General features: G+C 46.6%; 8 protein-coding genes across 8 annotated transcripts; 6 read left to right on the top strand and 2 right to left on the bottom strand.

The window, feature by feature from the left end:
- Window positions 1-414: 414 nt before the first annotated feature.
- On the top strand, window positions 415-1006 carry Triagg1_2394 (uncharacterized protein; the record flags this gene model as incomplete). Its single annotated transcript, XM_062896570.1, has 4 exons — window positions 415-417; window positions 476-788; window positions 844-866; window positions 920-1006. 4 exons carry the CDS (start codon window positions 415-417, stop codon window positions 1004-1006), a joined length of 426 nt encoding a protein of 141 aa, XP_062758606.1.
- Window positions 1007-1865: 859 nt separating this feature from the next.
- Triagg1_2393 (uncharacterized protein) lies at window positions 1866-2621 on the top strand (the record flags this gene model as incomplete). Its single annotated transcript, XM_062896569.1, has 2 exons — window positions 1866-2472; window positions 2527-2621. The coding sequence occupies 2 exons, from the start codon at window positions 1866-1868 to the stop codon at window positions 2619-2621; spliced, it is 702 nt and encodes a 233-aa protein (XP_062758605.1).
- Window positions 2622-3187: 566 nt separating this feature from the next.
- Triagg1_2392 (uncharacterized protein) lies at window positions 3188-4150 on the top strand (the record flags this gene model as incomplete). Its single annotated transcript, XM_062896568.1, has 1 exon — window positions 3188-4150. One exon carries the CDS (start codon window positions 3188-3190, stop codon window positions 4148-4150), a length of 963 nt encoding a protein of 320 aa, XP_062758604.1.
- An 875-nt stretch (window positions 4151-5025) lies between these two features.
- On the top strand, window positions 5026-6699 carry Triagg1_2391 (transcriptional regulator family: Fungal Specific TF; the record flags this gene model as incomplete). The annotated part of the gene is made up of 3 exons (XM_062896567.1): window positions 5026-5568; window positions 5622-5765; window positions 5830-6699. 3 exons carry the CDS (start codon window positions 5026-5028, stop codon window positions 6697-6699), a joined length of 1557 nt encoding a protein of 518 aa, XP_062758603.1.
- An 828-nt stretch (window positions 6700-7527) lies between these two features.
- Triagg1_2390 (uncharacterized protein) lies at window positions 7528-8363 on the top strand (the record flags this gene model as incomplete). Its single annotated transcript, XM_062896566.1, has 3 exons — window positions 7528-7805; window positions 7863-8297; window positions 8342-8363. 3 exons carry the CDS (start codon window positions 7528-7530, stop codon window positions 8361-8363), a joined length of 735 nt encoding a protein of 244 aa, XP_062758602.1.
- A 771-nt stretch (window positions 8364-9134) lies between these two features.
- On the bottom strand, window positions 9135-10223 carry Triagg1_2389 (uncharacterized protein; the record flags this gene model as incomplete). The annotated part of the gene is made up of 3 exons (XM_062896565.1): window positions 9135-9898; window positions 9954-10072; window positions 10126-10223. The coding sequence occupies 3 exons, from the start codon at window positions 10221-10223 to the stop codon at window positions 9135-9137; spliced, it is 981 nt and encodes a 326-aa protein (XP_062758601.1).
- A 634-nt stretch (window positions 10224-10857) lies between these two features.
- Window positions 10858-11826, bottom strand: Triagg1_2388 (uncharacterized protein; the record flags this gene model as incomplete). The annotated part of the gene is made up of 1 exon (XM_062896563.1): window positions 10858-11826. One exon carries the CDS (start codon window positions 11824-11826, stop codon window positions 10858-10860), a length of 969 nt encoding a protein of 322 aa, XP_062758600.1.
- Window positions 11827-12791: 965 nt separating this feature from the next.
- On the top strand, window positions 12792-15191 carry Triagg1_2387 (uncharacterized protein; the record flags this gene model as incomplete). The annotated part of the gene is made up of 1 exon (XM_062896562.1): window positions 12792-15191. One exon carries the CDS (start codon window positions 12792-12794, stop codon window positions 15189-15191), a length of 2400 nt encoding a protein of 799 aa, XP_062758599.1.
- Between the last annotated feature and the right edge of the window lie 294 nt (window positions 15192-15485).

Genomic DNA, 15485 nt, shown 5'->3' with positions numbered 1-15485 from the left:
GCCTCTTAATGTAAGTCGCCCTCTGGAAAACGAGAGCTGTTTTCGCCCAGACAGTCAGATAGCAATTGCTCAGGCCAGCATCGCCGCTTTGTGGCGATGGATACTGACCAGGGCGGATAAATTACACATGGACTCGACTTTTCCCGCTTAACCAATATGCAAAATTACACCGCTACGGGCCTTGTTCGGAGTCACTGCTTACAGTTTCTGAACAATGCTTTTCGAGTGTTCTATTTGTAGGAGCTATATTCATAGAAGGCGTATTTAAATTTAAGAATAAGATAGTCAGTACACCTGTAGTATTTGGGTTGTTGATTTGCTTATATATATGCCCGAGTATCACTGAATGACAGTACCGGTTCTTTTTTCTATCAGAAGACACACAATAATAAATCTTCCAAGTTCAGGAATAAAATGGTAACAAAGTAATCGACTACACAGAGTCAACTTACATCAACTAACGTTCTCACATTAGATCTATAATAACAAGGTCTTTGCCGCTGTGGCTTTAATCCTAGCTGCTACCGTTTCTGCAGCACCATCGAATATCAGGGAGCTCCAAGACCGAGCAAATTGGAGATTCAACCCCAACATTTTCTTGTTCCAAGACGGAGCTTGTACGCAGAAGCCGGTATACTCGAAACCTACGACTGGACAGGATCCACTCGTTTGCGTCAATTTCGACGAGAAGCTCTACGGCGCTCATGTGCTGACGGATTCTTACCACGGCTGTACCATATACTTCTTTGAGGGCAGAGACTGCCAGGGATATTCGGTCACCTGGACCAGTAAGTGCATTCTAACAGGAGGTACTCAAGAAATCACTCACTAAGAAATCGTCAGTTCCCAAGGGTGACCTCTGGTCGGTAAGTGGTAGCATACTGCATCCCATCTGAAGTTTTCTCTCATACTTCTCTAGGACACATGTTATCCCATTGCGAACAATGACCAAGGGGCCTTTGTGCTTACCGAAGGAGTTCACAGCTTCTTTCTCGCCCTCGATTAGAAACTTTCCCGATCATTTGACTAGCCGTATTGCGCCACAGCCTGATATAAATAGTCACTTAAATAGGCCTATGGCTAAGGCATTACTGGGACTACAATAGACTGGAGGACAAATCATCAATAGAAATGACTGGCTTGTTCGATCGTATGATCAAGTGAGTCACTGCTCGTTAAGGGAGCACATCACGAATCATCTAGAATAAGCTTACTGGCATATCTTATATAGGTAGCTAGCTATTAACGAATCATTCGTTGTCTAATAAAATAGCTTCGTCAATGCCGCTGTACAACATGGTCCTAGAATTCGAGAATCCCACTCTACTCCGTGAGGGAATTTGCTATGAATCGGGTTGATTGCCTAACCTCCAGCTATGTGGAGCGCTCTAGCCAGCAGGTTCGGCACAATTATCAAAGTACATCCTATGCAGTTGCTCTACAACGATATCCGAATGTGTTCGGATAAATCTGCATAGAATCGTGGGGCACATTGGCAGAATGCTACTTATTATTGATAGTTACTACGCTGGGAATGAGCTATCTCAATTGTGAATAGGGCTAAGTAACAAAAATAAAGGTTTCGAGCCAGTATGGCTCAAGCTTTGTGTATTGATGAAATTTGTAAACCGACTTACATCGGAGCAGAATCTGATAGTCACATTATGAGTTTGTGTTGTTTTAATAGTCAGTCAACTAATTCCATGTCAGCCTGAAACGGGAGTATTTAAAGCCGTAATAATTCGCTATAAAAGCAAACACATATAATGCAGTTACTCCTCGACACTCATCCTATACAGTTTAACTCAACGCCGCTATTCAGAAATTATCTTCTACTGTTTTTCAACCAGAACTCGCTCTAAATCATGGCCCATGTCCCTGAAACAACTATCGCAGGAGTCACTGTAATCGACACTCCAATTGTGCGAGCTGCTCAAAAGTACGCTCGCGCTCACCTTAATGATATGGGATTTAACCATGTAATGCGCTCATGGATATTGGGCGTCGTTGTTTACAAGAAGTTCCGTGAGGCCGGTGCTATCTCGGAGATTGATCTCGAAGTACACGCTCTGAGCGCGATCCTCCATGACCTCGGCTGGGACGTAACAGGCGAGCTTATTTCCAAAGATAAGAGGTTTGAAGTTGATGGTGCAGAAGCTGCTTGTAATTGGATCAAGAAAGAACAGCGAAACGGTAAAGCAGATAACTGGGACGATTTCAGACTTCGGCTAGTGTGGGATGCAATCGCGTTGCATACTACTCCCTCGATAGCGCTGCACAAGGAACAGGTCATCAAGGTTTGTGCTCTTGGAATCGCCGCAGATTTCCGGGGTCCGGCCTTGGATGAGAATGGTACGATTTCTGAGGAGGTATACAATGCTGTTAACAAGAGGTTTCCTCGCCTCGACTTGGCTGACGGCGTTCGCGAAATTATCTGTGGCTTTTGCCGTTCTAAACCACAAACTACATATGGTGTGTATATTATATTCGATGTCATTGGTCCATTTCTGTACTGACAATGTGTAGACAGTTTCCAGATGGAATATGGCAAAAGGTTTGTCGAGGGCTATACGACGGAAGGGCGCCTCTTGTTGGACGCTGTCCAAGCAACTTCCAAGTAAATAGAGTTGTAGCGCAGCATTTGTGCCAGCACCAGGCCCGCAGTTGTCGACTGATGTATAAGAGCTTGGTATTAGGATCTAAGTCGAGTTCAGAGCCGAAACAGTTCGGAATCCAACGCCATCGGTCTGTATTAGAAGCAGGCCCACTACTGCTTAGATCTAGTGATGCGAATGTATGAGAAGTGACACACAGCACAGTCAAAGTTTAATATTCAAATGATCAGTGTGACTTTTACATTATCTCATATTCGTCAATCCTTATTCATTTTTTTAATTCGTTTTCTTTATCTCTTGGTGATGGTGGCGACTTCTTGTTGAATTGGCTCTTTGGCAATCATATGGCCACTGACTCCGCGGTCACGAAACTAGTCATCTTCCTTCCGGTTACCCTCGGAATAAACACAGCAATTTAAGGAATCATAAATTACTCGAATTTTAGTAAGCCAAGTACAAATAATACTATATATCGAACACCATTTGGAATCCCCTGTGGCTAGAGTTCGTATTCCAGCATTATCCGAACCGACTCGGATGGTGCCAACACCCTTTGCTCGCTAGTTACTCAAATGAATAGCTACCATGTCTTACATAAAGAACGCGAAATGGCCCATAATGCCATATCTGATCCTATAGAGCCCTATTGTCTGTCATACGTTTTAGAAAAACTGCTCGTCATGTCTACACCAGTTTCTAAATTTGTGAAAATTAATGAAGATGTCAATCTTCACTTTAACCAGACAAATCCCGCAGGAGTTGACTTTACCAAGGTTCCAACTTTGATCTTTCTTCATTTCTGGGGCGGTTCGGCCGACACTTGGTCATCAGTTGTCCGTGCCCTGTCTCCTTCATTCCCAACTATTGCGTTAAGCTTTCGTGGCTGGGGTGCTTCTTCAGGGCCTGCCGAAGCTGAGGCTTATAGCATTAGTCACTTTGCCTCCGATGTTGAAGCCGTCATTCAGAGTCTTGGATTGACAAACGTCATCTTGGTTGGGCACTCCATGGGCGGCAAGGTTGCCACTGCGATTGCTGGGCGACATCGTCTTCCATCGACTATTTTGAAGGCCTTGGTCTTGGTCGCACCCGCTCCTCCAGGGCCCCTTTCTCTACCTTCGCACATGAAGGAACAACAGATTCGTGCCTATGACAACACCACAAACGCCGAAGCGGTTATTCGAACCGTCCTTACTGCGCCAGGGAGCCCGGCCCTGACAGATGCCGTGGTGAGGGATTTGGCCGGCGATATGGTCCGTGGTAATGAGTTTGCAAAGTATGCGTGGCCTCATTATGGCTCCGCAGAAGATATTCGGCCTCTATTTCATCTTATTGAGGTTCCAGTGTTGGTAGTAGCTGGGAAGAGCGACGTTATTGAATCACCCGAAAAGATGATTACCGAAGTTCAGGAAGATCTGAATAGCAGGCGGAGTGGCCTGGCGAAGCTGGTCATTATTGAAGACTCTGGCCATTTGCTGCCTATTGAGAAGCCTGATGGGGTTGCCTCCGCGGTGGAAGAGTTTGTCCGAGCCCTATAACTGGTGGTGCTGGGTGTCGCATTCTGATCAACTCAATACAATTTAGAAGTATACTCGGACTGGGTTACACAATAAAGTATATTAGTATAAACGATGAACAACTTTTTTCTTTAGTGTCCGATAATGTTCCCATATGCAATGTTAAACAACTGGCTGTATGAGCAAAGGCCAAGTACCTATGAACCAGTCCGCAGCATATACTTGAAGATGAATCTTTCGTCGCTATTTGGCCAACAGACATTGGCAGAGTGTAAACGTAAGACCACGTCATGAGACGACGCGTTTCGACAGCGTCAGCCTCGTCACATTTCAGTTCTCATCGCGAAAAGAATTTCTGAAGATGGCAAGGAATGGTGGAATATGAGGCTCAGGAGGTGGCGGTGACGCGGCTATAAGGTGAAGTCCACCAATTACACGTATTGAGCACGGATAAAACGGTACGGTTCTCTGTAGCGTCGAGCTGGTTACCCAAAATGGATTTGTCTAAATAATGGGGGTGCTGCCGCCATCAACGCCATTCTCTCTTTATTCAACCACCAACTTCTCAAACATTTCCATTGTTGGTCAACGCATCGACTTCTTCTTTTGGTAATGTCTTGGTAACGGTAGTTGAGAAAACAGGTCATGGTTTATCGCGGCAAGCCGAGCGCTGCGTGCGAGCGCTGCCGGCAACGCCGATTAAGGGTAAGTTTAGCACTTACAAGCGAGCTGGAAACAACATGTGCGTTTAAGTCAAAAGGACATCTTGTTAACAGCTCGTTTTCTTTCTTTCTTGTCAACCATGAAGAAATTAATTGAGTCCAGGTTATGAAATTTTACAGGCTAATCATCAAAATTCGTAGTGCGATCATAGAGAGCCTTCGTGCACTCAGTGTATGCGGGCCGAGGTCATTTGTCTTGGATACCGGAATTTGCTGGACCTGAACTTCCAGGATCAGAGTAACGATGTTATTCGCAATTATAAGGCTCCAGCACGCAAGAAGCGCCATGTGCCGACACGTGTTGTAAAATCTCAGGCATCGGTTTCGACTGGAGTGCCCGTGGATCCAGCCGATCATGGACCGTTGTGCAGCGACAAAACGGCTTTGATCATTCCAACGGCTACTCTTGTGTACTCTGTGGAAGAAATTGCAAGGAGCTATCTCTATGTTAATTACATGACAGGAGGCTCCCGTTGCAGTTATATGTCATATCTACTACCTCTCATGGAGAACTCACAAAACTCGGCAGTCAACGCGGCAGTCAATGCCGTTGCATTAGCGGCTCTGTCAAATATCCGACTATCTCCTAATACCATGTTGAAGGCGCAGAAAGAGTATACTACAGCCTTGTCTAAGACCAACTTGGCCCTGAAAGATTCTGTGCTGTGCAAGACGGATGGTATCCTGGCAGCAGTGGTTATGCTTGGTATATTTGAAGTAAGCTAATACCGAAAGATCAACCCAGTGTCAACTAATCCTGAGAAAGCAAGGTCATGACGTGTTCTGACGGCTCGTTCATCGACCGTTGGGTGCATCATATGGAAGGCGCAACAAGGTTGATAGAGATTCGCGGCTCAGAACAGCTTTCTCGAAAGGAAGGGCTAGATTTATTCACGCAACTACGCGCTCAAGTGGTAAGACCCCACACGAGCCTACATGTGTGTTATCTAAAGGATATGCTCACCAAATTATATCTAGAGCCTCAGTCGAATTTACCAGGAGCGATACAGCTCATCAGTTTTCAATAAACTAACTGAAAAAGTCCAACGAGATCAGAATCCCAATGATCAAATCTTAGATCAGCTTGCCACTATAGTTACTCGGCTGACAGACCTTTGCGCCAACGTGACGAATAGGCACATTGTTAGCCCTACAGAAATCATCCGCACAGCTCTGAAACTCGATTCAGAGCTGGTATCACTCATGGTCGGCGTGCCCCGTTTGTTGAGATACGGTATAGTCAACATTCCAATGTTTGATGGGAAGCCCATCACCAAAGCGGTCTGGGGTGACAGCTATCACATATATCAAAGCATTCCCGCAAGTAGCATGTGGAACAACTACCGTTCAATTCGCATCATCATTCAAGAGCTCATTATCAATACCCTCAAGAATCTGGAAGATTCAGAAAGTGACGATATTGGACTTTCGCAACGCAGCAGCTTGGCAAGCCAGGCTAGCCAGACAGCGCTTCAGTTGGTGGAAGACATATGTGCCAGCGTGCCTTATAACTTGGATATAGGGATAGAGGATGATACCGACTTGAAAGGTTCTGCTCTGAAAGCCACACACACATCTATTAGTCACGGGTTAGATATGATGAGCACTCTATCACTCTTTCGAGCTTCGGGAGCTGGCGGCCTTACCACCATGTGGCCTCTCTTGGTTGCTGCAAACTCAGGATTTGCATGCGATGAGCTTCGAAAATGGATTGCCAACTGTCTAGACAAGATTGGCCATTCTATGGGCATTAATCAAGCGCTGGCAATGTCGAAATTAATACAGGATGGGGTTCGGTCACGGGCATTCCTGACACCAGAGTATCGATCTCATCCTTACAAATTATAAAATATTGTAATTATATACATCTCCAAACTACTAGATTATGTATGCTAGATGGACTATTCTTCATCACTTGGTTCATCGTGTATTTAGGGTTAGGGGATGACTCATATGTGTCATATCTACATCTACACATCTAGACTGACAATCATTTGCGTTGTGAATTACAAAGGAAACCAATTTCGAATAGGGTAACATGCTGCAGCAATGTTACTCTATTCAGAATTCGGCATCCTGAATATTACTGCGTTCATAAGCCAGACTGCTGAAGCGAGCTTGTGCGCTGGTACCTTACCCGGTCTTACGAAATACAGTAATCCTTTTGACCTGCATCCTCAGCTCAAACTTGAAGCATCGTCACGACGAAACATTTACTACAATTGGAATAGCGCAACCGTGGGGTTATGACCCAGCCACTCTCTCCAATAGATATTGGCGCACCCCTAGACAGGATGACTGGTAATTACAATCTAAGAGGCTTCTAAATCTGGTGATTGAGGTTTACTTCTTTGCAAAAGGAAAAATGAGGAAATAGCAGAAACGTTTAGCGTCGAATTGCATCCTAGAATGGGTCATGGATACAGCTGACGCGTGTGGTTTGTATCGCTTCGGTTCAGCAGAAGTTGATACAGCAATTCTCTTTTGTATGCGGTGTTGAAGAACTTAAATAGATGTGATATCTACTTAATTCTGGTTTTTGCTGAATCAATATGATTATCATCATCATCCAGTTCATTCTCATCTCACCTTGAGCATCTTATCAATCACTGAGCCAGAGCACTTGACCTGACAGGAACAACCCGAAAACCAACGGCACAAACAGCAATCTTCGCTATGGGGCTTATTTCACAAGACTACGTCTCCATCGTAGAGCTTATCATCTACATACCAGCCCTCATCGCTGCCATCATTGTTACCGCGCGCCACGGCTTCCACAGAGCCTCGGGATGGATCTATACAGTCGTCCTTTGTGCCGTACGGATCGCTGGCGCAATTTGTCAGCTCCTCACGCACACTGATCACTCAGAAGCTCTTCTTACGGCATCTGTCATCATCGACTCTATCGGAATTTCTCCTCTCTTGCTTGCTACCCTGGGAATACTCTCACGATTGTAAGCACACACCTCCAACACGTCACTCCCCAGAATCTGCTTCTAACAGCGATCCAGCATCGATTTCTTCAACGCCAAAGGAGCTCAGCTTTTCAGTGTAAAACAGTTTCGCTTTGTTCAACTCCTCATTACCCTCGGCTTAATTCTTAGTATTGTCGGTGGAACTGGAGGGTCGACTGACAGCAACGGCACCGTGACGGTTTCCGGCACAAGCAAAGCGGGTATCATTCTTTACATCGTCGGCTTCGCTGGAATCACCTATTTCTTCCTTCTTTCATCCAGTTACAGAAGCGGAGTGCCTCGTCAAGAACGTCACAGTCCGATCGCCGTTGCCATCGCCTGGCCTTTCATCCTCATCCGCCTCGTCTACTCTGCGCTTGCAGTGTTCGTTAATAACGAAATCTTCTCCGTCGTTGGCGGTAAAGTGAGCGTGCGTGCTGCCATGGCTGTCATTGAAGAGTTTCTTGTTGTCTTTGATTACCTGACTTTGGGGTTCATGTTGCACAAGCTACAACCTGAAGAACAAGGCGAGCTAGCCAACAGGGCGTGGAAGGATAGGAGGGGAAACAGAAGAGGAAATAGTAGAGAGAACAGGAGAGGTAACAGGAGAGATATTAGTAGAGGAAACAGCAGGGAGAATAGTAGAGAAAACAGGACGGAAAGCAGGAGATAGTGGCAGTGGACAGCCAATCTGAATTCAGGGAAACCCTGTCCAGCACCCCAACTCTGCTGCCCAGCACCTAGAGGTCCCATGGTACAATATTTAACTAGGGGCATAACTGATGAATAATAATACTAGAAACTACTCATAGAGACATGTAGCTATAGTGGCGGATATTAGAAAAGCATAGCGATAGTAGCAGACACCAGATTAAAATATTAATAGTAGCAGAAAGTAGTGACAGTAGAGATACTTGAAAAGCTATCTAAATACCTTAGATATCTTTGATTCATTAGATACCTGTAGGTGAGAAAAATAAAACCAATCTTCTTCACATTCTTTTCCGCCTCTTGAATCTCATGCAATCTCTAGAATACTGGCTAGCATTTCCCCCAATTCGCAGGTCTCACCCTGTATACTATTTATGACTCCACTTCACTCGTTGCCTTTTATACACAACTATTTAAGACTCGGATATGGGCGGCTTCATTTCTTTACCAAAACCACTGCCCGTATCTCTAGACACTCAAGAGACAGCGGTATAAATCTTGCGGGATTCGTACGTCGCTCAGGTGAGAACAGTATCACTTTATAATTGGAATGATACATTTCTTTCGCTTGAATTACTGTATACTTATTCCCGCACCTTCTCTCAAACTCTGGGTGACCTAAATCCCAGTAGTGTCGATCCCAATTCTTAGCTTTCCATTTCTTGACTCCGGCCACAACACGCCAATTGCCATCCTAGCAATCACAAGCGGGAACATAAATGGAGCTGACAGAAAAAGTCCATAGCCCATACCAGCAGCAGTGAGAATGCTGCTAGAAACGAGAGTGCTGCCAGCGACAGCCAAAGCATCACCAGTGGCCCCGGCCGTCACCATGGCAATCCCCGTCCCAATGTCTCCCCATGTCCACTCCCAGATTGACATCTCCTTTGACACATTGACGACTCTGTCATATTGCCTTATCAGTTGCTCCACGAGTGCCGCTCTTGCGGCTTGTCGGATTTCGGGGCTGCTGTTCTCATAATTGCATCCAAACTCGATATAGCCGTGGTCAGTAAACTCTTCCCATGTTGTGTTTTCAAGCTCTGCGACTCTGTCTTCATACAACTGCCTCTTTTCATCTGGCACGCGATCCCATTCAGTCGTAACAAAGACGAGAGTTGGTAGCTTCCCTTCCCGATTCAAGCGTCGTAAAAACTCGAGACTCTCCGTTCCTCCGCTATGTTTTCGACCATTTACGATGCTATGAACATATAAGATGCCGTGGACTCCACCAAAGTAGCGTGTAGCAAAACCGAGGCTGCCTTGAATAACGCTCTTAACTTGAGATGCACTGTAACTAGCAGTCCCAAAACCAGGTGTATCAACAAAGACGAAAAGTTCGTTCTTGAGAGTGACAAAATGGCATAAGGCGTCTACCGTTCCTAGTTCAAAATGCATTAGCTGCGTTATGTCACTAAAAAAAACATCAAATTTCACCATTTGTAGTGTGGTAATCGATCTGGATTGCACTTCTTGAGATGAGCTTGAGCAAATTGCTTTTACCGGCCCCAGCATCACCTATGATCAGAACAACCTTGGCTCGACCGCGTAGTTCCCTGAGATTGTTTAGTAAAACGGATTAGTTGTAAGACCAGACTATTCTACTCACCCACTTCTCAGTCGGCGGATTATGGTGTCATGTTGAGCTTGCCCTTCCTCTTCGTTCGGTGCGCTCGCTCCAGCTTGTGAATTAGATTCATCAGCCATATCGGTCGGTAATGACTCAAAGTGCTTTAGAAAGTCTGAGACATACTGAACATAACAATTTATCAAAAATTAAATATCAGATATGGTGCGCTGGAGAAGGTTGGGAGCGTTTGTGCCCAATCCATTACCCCTTTATTATTGATGCTTGAAATCGACACGACCCACTACCGCGACGGGCAGGACTGGGCTTACATGCAGTAATCTAGCCTGACAAAGGATTACATATACACTCAGTGTTTCAGACGGCTCCAGCTTTGTAATAATTCTCTTTACAGCCTGAATACTACTTGAATTGACTAATGTTATCGCCTTTGTGTCAAAGCCTTCCATTCTGCGTACCTGGCTGTAAAAGCACAAATGATAGAGACAATGAAGCTGGCGCATACAGCTATGGCCCTGATGGTTAATGCTCTTGGCACATACTTGGGGTGGTTGGTGACAATACAAGACAAGAATTCAACCATCGTTATCGAATTACATCTTGACGGATCACCTCTTATCTTCGTAGCTTTAACATCGTAATAATATGAGTCTTTTTATGAATTGTATGTTAATAAATTGAACTTTTACTCAGGGCTTTGACTCATGGTACCCATAGTAGCTACACTACATATTTATACTCTATTGTAATAGCTCAGGGAGCACCAACGAATTTTCTCGTTTCCGGGTCCTGAAAGACTCTTTCAAAGACCGAGTGAACCGACTCTGGGTGAATATCTGGGAAAAGAGCATTATCAAATGGCTCTGGCAAAAGAGTTCCGCCTCTTCCTTGGATCAACTGATGGCTAGCCTCTAGTTCCAGTTCAACGTCGTTGAGTCGTTTTGCTCGGGCTTCCTTTTCCACAGCCGTTTCCACATCATGGTAAGTGACTGTGTATTTATGACCAGTAATTGCCTCTAGGTCACTGAAGATTTCATCCCAGGTGGGAGAGGAGCCATGGAAGCGATATGTGCGTCTGTGGCCGTTGTTGGTAGTTGAGAATGGGTGCTTGAGGGTCTCCATCGTGTACGCAACGGCATCTTTAGTCGGAAGTAACGACTGTCGTCCTTCAGGAGTTCCGTAAATGTTGGCAACGTGGTTTGTATTGTCGATTCCAAAATGCTTGATAATGCTCCATTCTGTGAGACGTCCCAGTTGTATGTAGGTCCAGCCGAGATCTGGAGTATCCGTTTCGCGGCCACGCTTCTCCAAGTGCTCTCTTGTGATGACTTTGTCTCTATAGTAACGCTGCGTCCAGTTTGATCCCACGCTGAGGTCCGCTCCCCATTCACTTGTATAGAAATGGCGTACTCCAGCCGTGATGGCCGAATCGATGATGATGGGCTGGAATTTAATGGCATGGTTTCCCAAAGGCATCAAGACACAGTCAAAGCCAACGAATGGCTCTGTATCTTTGTATTGCCCAGAGACTTGCTCCATCCCACCATTGCGGAACATGTCGAATAGCGCCCGTTTCTCTTCTGTCTCTGGCCTAGATGTGTCGTTGAAGAAGGCAATGCGTTTGAAATCAGATTTTCGGGAAATCAACGACCGGCATAGAACTTTGCCGATGGAGCCCGTAGGACCAACTACCAGTATAGCATCGAGGGTCTGAGAAGCCATTGTAATATTCGATATGAGAGACGTGAGATACGATGCTTTGAGAGAGAAAGGATCAATGAATACCGAGTAACGACTTGAGGGGGATAAACAGCTTTTTATAACAGAGAGCTACATTTATACTTGCAAAAGTCGTATTGTATTAGTATGCTTCGGACTTGTACATACTCCCCGGGCAAAACTTAGATGGAGATGGTGAGAGCCACAAGCTCCAAGTAACCCAAACGGGACAAGGGATTGGTAATCAGCCTCTGACATTCTTACTCCTTCATTCCTATTATTTTGTAGATGCATATTCTTAGACGCATGTGTAAGCTTGCCTATTGGGGGATTTGTAACTTGCCTAGTACAGGTCATTGGTGATGTGTTAGATTGTTTTCTAGCCAAGTAAAGTTACGTTGAGAGACTCTTTCATCATGGACTGCAGACTTGTATGCCGTAATACCGAGACAATTGAAAAGGTGTTCATTTGACATCGTGATAATTAATCAAGTGTTGCTGAGGCCCATAGTAGTACGGTAGGCATAAAATAATTGGTCATAGGACGGAGTTTGGGATGGAGAAGGCATCTTCATCCGCGCTGGGGAACGAATAACAGCTGCTTGATGCAATACGTTCAGTATAAGTGCATGCATTGAACAATTGCAAGATTCATTACACCCTGAATCTATATATCACACAACTCGACTGTTACGGCAAGCAGAATGCTAAGCTATAAAAGCAGAAGCTGAAAATGTGGGCGAATAGTAAACCAGACAGTGCCATTTACACAATCGTGCACTCGGCATTGAGTCAGCAGCAGCACTTTATCGTGATGCCCCGCCAAAATTTGCATCGCGGGGCACAGATTTCTTAGCATCGCAGCTTCGAAGTCTCCCGGCATCCCCAGACAAAGAGCCCACGTGCTGCATGAGATTCCTGTGCGCAAACGCCTGAATTGCGCGCAAGAGGTTCTGCCGTCAAGATGGATGCGGGATCTCGTCCCCAGCTGGAGGCGATGGTCGCTGGTGAGCCTCTCGTTGATTTTCGAGCAGCTGGATGTTGAATCGCGTGCTGACAAAAAAAATGCAACAGACCTGGTCGAAGTCTGGCACATTCATCGCACGACAATAATCCTGGCCTCTCTCTTTCTCCTTGCTGGTCTGCGCATATTGCTCCATACGACGGAGCACAGGGAGCCTCTCGCTGCACTTCCAAAGATTTACAACCAGGAACTGCCCAAGACAAGCGAGAAGCCGATTGTTAAAGCGCAACCCGCTGTCGAGACCGAGAAAAAGTCTACTGGCCCTCGACGTATCAAAGGAGGATTGACAAGGAAATCTTCGCAAGAGGGAAAGGCGGCGACGAACGAACACGCGGACAGGCCTGCAAAGGTGCTGGTCTTCTTCTCTTCTGTTACTACAAAGACTGAAAAGATTGCCCGCGATTATATCAATGCGCTCGAGACATTCCTGGACCAGAAAGCAAAGGAAACAGACGGCAAATTCTTAAAGCCAGAATTACTCGATTTGACCGAAGTTGACTTTGAAGATTACTTTGTCAGCCCTCCCAAGTCCGCCGAAGGCGCCGCATACTTCTACCTGTTCCTCATTCCGAGCTACAACATCGACACCATCAACGATACCTTCCTACAGCATCTGCAAGAAACCCATCATGATTTTAGAATTGATACCGCTCCTCTATCTTCCCTGATTGGATATTCTGTATTCGGTTTCGGTGACAAGGAGGGATGGCCCAATGAAGACGAGGGATTCTGCTTCCAAGCCAAGGACCTGGACAAATGGATGTCCAAGTTGACTGGTCGAAAACGAGCCTATCCCGTAGGAATGGGGGACATGAAGAGCGATCACGCGGAACGGTTTGCGGAATGGACCTCAGGGGTCCAAGATGTCATTGCTCAGGCCACCCAAACCGGATTCCTCGGTGAAGGAGTGCCCGGCAGTGGTGATGCGGTCGAAAGTGATGACGAGGAGGCCGAAGCCGATGATGGCGAAGTCGTTTTCGACGACGAGGAGCCTAGTGAGGGTAGAAAATCTGACGACTCCCGACCATTGGACGATGTTGAAGATCTTGGCAAAATGATTCGTCCCAGCAAAGACGGAAACGAAGGCACTCGGAAAGCACCCCTAGCCGTTGATTTTACCACATATACTTCCGCCAACAACAAGAAGGCTCAAGCTCCGATCATCAAGGAAATGGTGGCCAAGAACTCACCGACTTATACCGCTCTCACCAAGCAAGGCTACTCCATTGTAGGCTCCCACTCTGGTGTCAAGATCTGTCGCTGGACCAAATCCGCTCTACGTGGCCGAGGCAGCTGCTACAAATACTCTCTCTACGGCATCAACTCTCACCAGTGTATGGAAACTACCCCTTCGCTCTCATGCTCCAACAAGTGTGTCTTCTGCTGGCGTCACGGAACGAACCCCGTCGGCACGACCTGGCGATGGGTGGTTGATCCCCCTGACATGATTTTCGACGGTGTAAAGGAGAACCACTACAAAAAGATCAAAATGATGCGCGGTGTACCCGGCGTCCGAGCAGAGCGATACGCCGAGGCTCTGAGAATCCGACACTGCGCCCTGTCTCTGGTTGGAGAGCCCATCTTCTATCCCTACATCAACGAATTCCTCGCCTTGTTGCACAACGAGCGCATCTCGTCTTTCCTAGTCTGCAACGCGCAACACCCCGACCAGCTCGCCGCTCTCAAGGCCGTCACGCAGCTGTACGTGTCCATTGACGCCTCCAACAAAGACTCGCTGCGAAAGATTGACAGGCCTCTCCACCGCGATTTCTGGGAGCGGTTCCTCCGGTGCCTAGACATCCTTCGCGAAAAGCGTTTCCGCCACCGCACGGTCTACCGCCTCACCCTCGTCAAGGGCTTCAACGTGGAAGACGAAGTCGAAGGCTACGCCCAGCTTATCGAGCGCGGACTGCCGTGTTTCGTCGAAGTCAAGGGTGTGACGTACTGCGGCACGTCAACGTCCTCCAACGCCGGCCTCAGCATGTCCAACGTGCCGTTCTACTGGGAAGTCTGCGAGTTTGTGAAAGCTTTGGACAAGCGGCTTCAGGAGAAGGGCCTCGAGTACGGCATTGCGGCCGAGCACGCGCACAGCTGCTGCGTCCTGCTGGCGAGCAACCGTTTCAACGTCGATGGCAAGTGGCACACACACATCGACTATCAAAAGTTCTTTGAGCTTCTTGAAGAGAGGGGTGCTGATGGCGATTGGACGCCTGAGGATTACATGGGCCCGCCGACTCCTGAGTGGGCTCTGTGGGGGAACGGAGGATTCGATCCTCGAGACGAGAGAGTAGATAGGAAGGGCCGCAAGATGGAGGCCATTGTTGCGCGTGAGGCGCCCGAGTAAGATTGCTTAATGGTACACTATGTAAAAATAAGATGAAAACATAATATCATAGTATTGTCAACCAAAAGATTGATGGACTGAATGACATGCATGCCCTGACAACATCACGTAGACCAAACCATGCAAGCCATTAGAATTTCATGTTGGATTATGGAAACGCTACCCGCACTGCCCTTCCCAAAGACCTCCCATGGCTGTATCATATCACCGCATACAACTGTTTACACAAATGCCCACCAGATATTTTGCATCCCGGGGCGAGAAGAAAGAGCCCGTAAAGAAAGAGGTACAGGA

Source organism: Trichoderma aggressivum (genome assembly GCF_033847375.1).
Source record: "Trichoderma aggressivum f. europaeum strain CBS 100526 chromosome Unknown scaffold_006, whole genome shotgun sequence".
Classification (NCBI taxonomy): Eukaryota; Fungi; Ascomycota; class Sordariomycetes; order Hypocreales; family Hypocreaceae; genus Trichoderma; species Trichoderma aggressivum.
Note: the sequence above shows the minus strand (reverse complement) of the source record. Positions and strands in the feature narration are given on the sequence as shown.